At 35.1% G+C, this 3,365-nt stretch overlaps 1 protein-coding gene across 1 annotated transcript; it reads left to right on the forward strand.

The window, feature by feature from the left end:
• Positions 1-1,919: 1,919 nt before the first annotated feature.
• Positions 1,920-2,649, forward strand: LOC105207839 (histone-lysine N-methyltransferase, H3 lysine-79 specific). Its single transcript, XM_011177481.1, has 2 exons — positions 1,920-1,970; positions 2,050-2,649. Exons 1-2 carry the CDS (start codon positions 1,920-1,922, stop codon positions 2,647-2,649), a joined length of 651 nt encoding a protein of 216 aa, XP_011175783.1.
• The last annotated feature ends 716 nt before the right edge of the window (positions 2,650-3,365 follow it).

Below are 3,365 nucleotides of genomic sequence, written 5' to 3' on the forward strand. Positions count from 1 at the left end.
TGATAATGTTACATATAATATTTATGAGTTTCCCATGAGATAATATAATGTAATATATATGTAAATTAACATGCCTTCATAAATATACTTCTTATATATATATATATATATATATACATAACAGATAATAAATGAAAACGTAGTAAAAAAAAGATCTTCTTATATATATATATATATATATATATATATATATATATATACATAACAAATAATAAATGAAAACGTAGTAAAAAAAAGATAAACATATCAAAATAATAGGGTATTGAACTACAGAATATATTATCTGATAATATCAAACTTGTAGGACCCTTTTTAGTACCTCTTTTATAACAGTTTTTCAAAATTTTTAACATTGATCTTTGGTTTTTTTTACAATTTTTTTTTAAATATTACTGCAACATTATTAAGTTATGTTGCATATCTATATTTGAATAATGTTTCTACAATATTGCACTGCAATATGCAACGTTGCAGCAATATTGCTGCAAGTTTTTGTGCTGTATGGGTATGGTATTATTTTTTGTTTGTTAGAAAATAATTCTCAAAAAACTTTTAATTTTTCTTTGTGTCTGCGCTCTTTCTCCTTTTCTTTCTCATCATTAATCTCTCGTAGTATTGTAAAAATATTTAAAGATTTTTGAATTTTTCTTTTAACTTCTTCGCTGTTTAGAATCTAAAAAAGAAAAATAAACATTCTAAACTTTAGATTGTCCATTTTTTTTTAACACTGTGCTGTCTTATACTAAAATAAATATTACGTTTGATGCTATCGTCAATACTACTAAATTAAATCAAATAATAAATTAAATCAAATTTTTCTTCAAAATCCATATTACATTTATCATTTTCCGATCTTCTATTATGTTTCTTTGCAATATTTTTTACGAAAAGTCCCACTTATTTTTGTAACTTCATTACTTATAAATTTAGGGAGGGGACAGAAAGAGAAAGGAAAGAAATGTTATTAGTTAAGCTAAAAAATGCAGAGCAGAAATGGGAAATATTTGCGGATAAGAGAAAACTGAAGGGAAGAAAAGAAAGAATTTCGGAGGATTTAACGTGGAGGGAGAGAAAAATAAGATGGAGAATGGGAGAAATAGTTAAGAAAGAGGCGTCAAAAGAAAGGAGGATATTGGTTAAAGGGATAAGAATGAGGATAGAAGGACAATGGTGGAGATGAGACGAAGAGAGGGAGATGCTGGTGAATGAGGTGTTGGGCACAGTGGGAGCGGAGGGAGTACAGGGGGAAGGAACAGGATGGACTATGAGAGTGAGATAAAAGGGACGAGGGAGGAGGGGGAGGAAGAAGGAGAGAAGGGGTGGAGGATAATGTTTTGGAATGTAGCTGGATTGAAGAATAAGGATAAGGATTTTTAGAGAGTAGTAGAGAATTGGAATGTATTAGTTTTCTCAGAGACGTGGGTGGAGGAGAAAGGATGGGACAAAATAAAAAGATAACCTTCCAAAAGGATACATATGGGGCGCACAGTGGACAACTAGAAGAAACAGAAAAAACGATGGGAGGCATGGTAATGTAGATAAGAAAAGAGATGATGGGTAAGAAGGAGAAAATAAGGACAGAAAAAGAGGGAATAATAGAGGGAATAGTGAGAATGAGATGGGAAAGATGGAGGATAATCGGTGTGTATGTAAAAGAGGGCATCGAGCAATACTTGAGGAAGCTGGAAAGACTGATGAAGGAAAAAAGGGAGGGAGATAGAATAATAATAGGCGGGGGGGGGACTTTAATGCAAGGACAGAAAGAGAGGAGGGAGCAGAGAGAAAAGAGGAGGAGTATAGATCAGGAGAAAAGAAGGATAGAAAGTCAAAAGATAAAAAGATAAATGGAGAAGGGAGGAAGTTAGTGAAGATGATTAAAGAAAGGGGATGGAGCATTTGGAATGGTAACATAACAGGGGATGAAGAGGGAGAATTTACGTTTACAGGAGGTAAAGGAAGATGGTGATAGAGTATGCATTTAGAAACGAGGAAACAAAGGAAAAAATAAGAAGTATGAGAATAGGAGATAAAGTGGATTTGGATCACTAGCCTTTGGAAATATGGATCGAAAGAGGGATACAAAGGAAAAAGAGGAAAGATTGTGGGCAAAGGGTAGGAAAAGTAATATGGGACTGGGAAAGGGAAGAAAAATTTAGGAAAAAATTAAAGGGGGAGAAAAGGGAAGGAAAGCAAATATATAAGGAGTGGAGAGAAATGGAAGAGGAAATAAAAAAAGCATTAAGGGAAGTAGAAGAGAAACAGCGGGAAAGGGTGAAGAAGAGAAAAGTAGGATGGTGGGACGAAGTATGTAGGAATAAAAAAAAGGAAGTAAGGGAGGAAGTAAGGAAGTGGAGAATGAGTAATAAAGGGAAAGAAAAATATAGGGAAAAGAAAAGAGAGTATGGAAAATTATGTGAGCAGAAGAAGAAGGAAGAGACGGAGAGATGGATGAAGGATGTAAAACAGGCGAAGAGGGAGAAAAAGGTCTGGAAGATTGTGAATAAGGAGAGGAAAGAAAGGAAAGGAATAGATGAGGGGATAGAAGAGGAAGAATGGAAGGAATATTTTATGAGACTATTAAGAGGAGTGGAACACAGGATAAGAGAGAGAGAGATGGAAGAAGAGGAAAAAAGGATGAGAAACAAATAAGCAAAAAAAAAAATCAGGGAGGCGATCAACAAGATCAAGGACGGAAAAGCAGCAAGACCGGATGGTATACCAGGGGAAGTATGGAAATATGGTGGAGAGAGACTAACAGATTAGATAGCAGAGTTCTGCAATAGAGTTTGGAAAGGGGAAGGATGGCCAAAAGATTGGAAAGAAGAAGTGATAATTCCAATAATAAAGAAAGGAAAAGGAAAAAAAGGTAGAAGAATGCAGGAGAGTAACACTGATGGCAACATTGTATAAGGTGTATTTAATAATGGTGGTGGAAAAAATAAAGATAGAGTGTGATGAAAAGAACGTGATTCTACAGAATCAGACAGGATTCGGGAAAAATATGGACACAACATATATATCATAAATTTGATAAATAAAGAGCTAGGAAACGCAAAAAAGGTGGTGGCGCTGTTTGTGGATCTGAGAGCGGCGTTTGACTTAGTGGACAGAGGAACCCTGTACGGGTCAATGAGAGAAAAAGGGACTGGTAGAAAGGATTAGAGAAGTGTTATGGGAAACAAAAAGCAGAGTGAGAGTAGGAAAAGAGATAATAAAGTGTTTCTGGACAGCAAGAGGAGTAAGGCAGGGGTGTCCACTAAGCCCGCTGCTCTTCAGCATAGTGATAGCGGATCTGGAAGAGGAAAGGTTAAATGGGGAGGGATCAAAATAGAAGAAAAAAGGATATACACACTGGCATATGCGGA

This window comes from Solenopsis invicta, chromosome 1 (genome assembly GCF_016802725.1).
Source record: "Solenopsis invicta isolate M01_SB chromosome 1, UNIL_Sinv_3.0, whole genome shotgun sequence".
In the NCBI taxonomy this organism is placed as follows: Eukaryota; Metazoa; Arthropoda; class Insecta; order Hymenoptera; family Formicidae; genus Solenopsis; species Solenopsis invicta.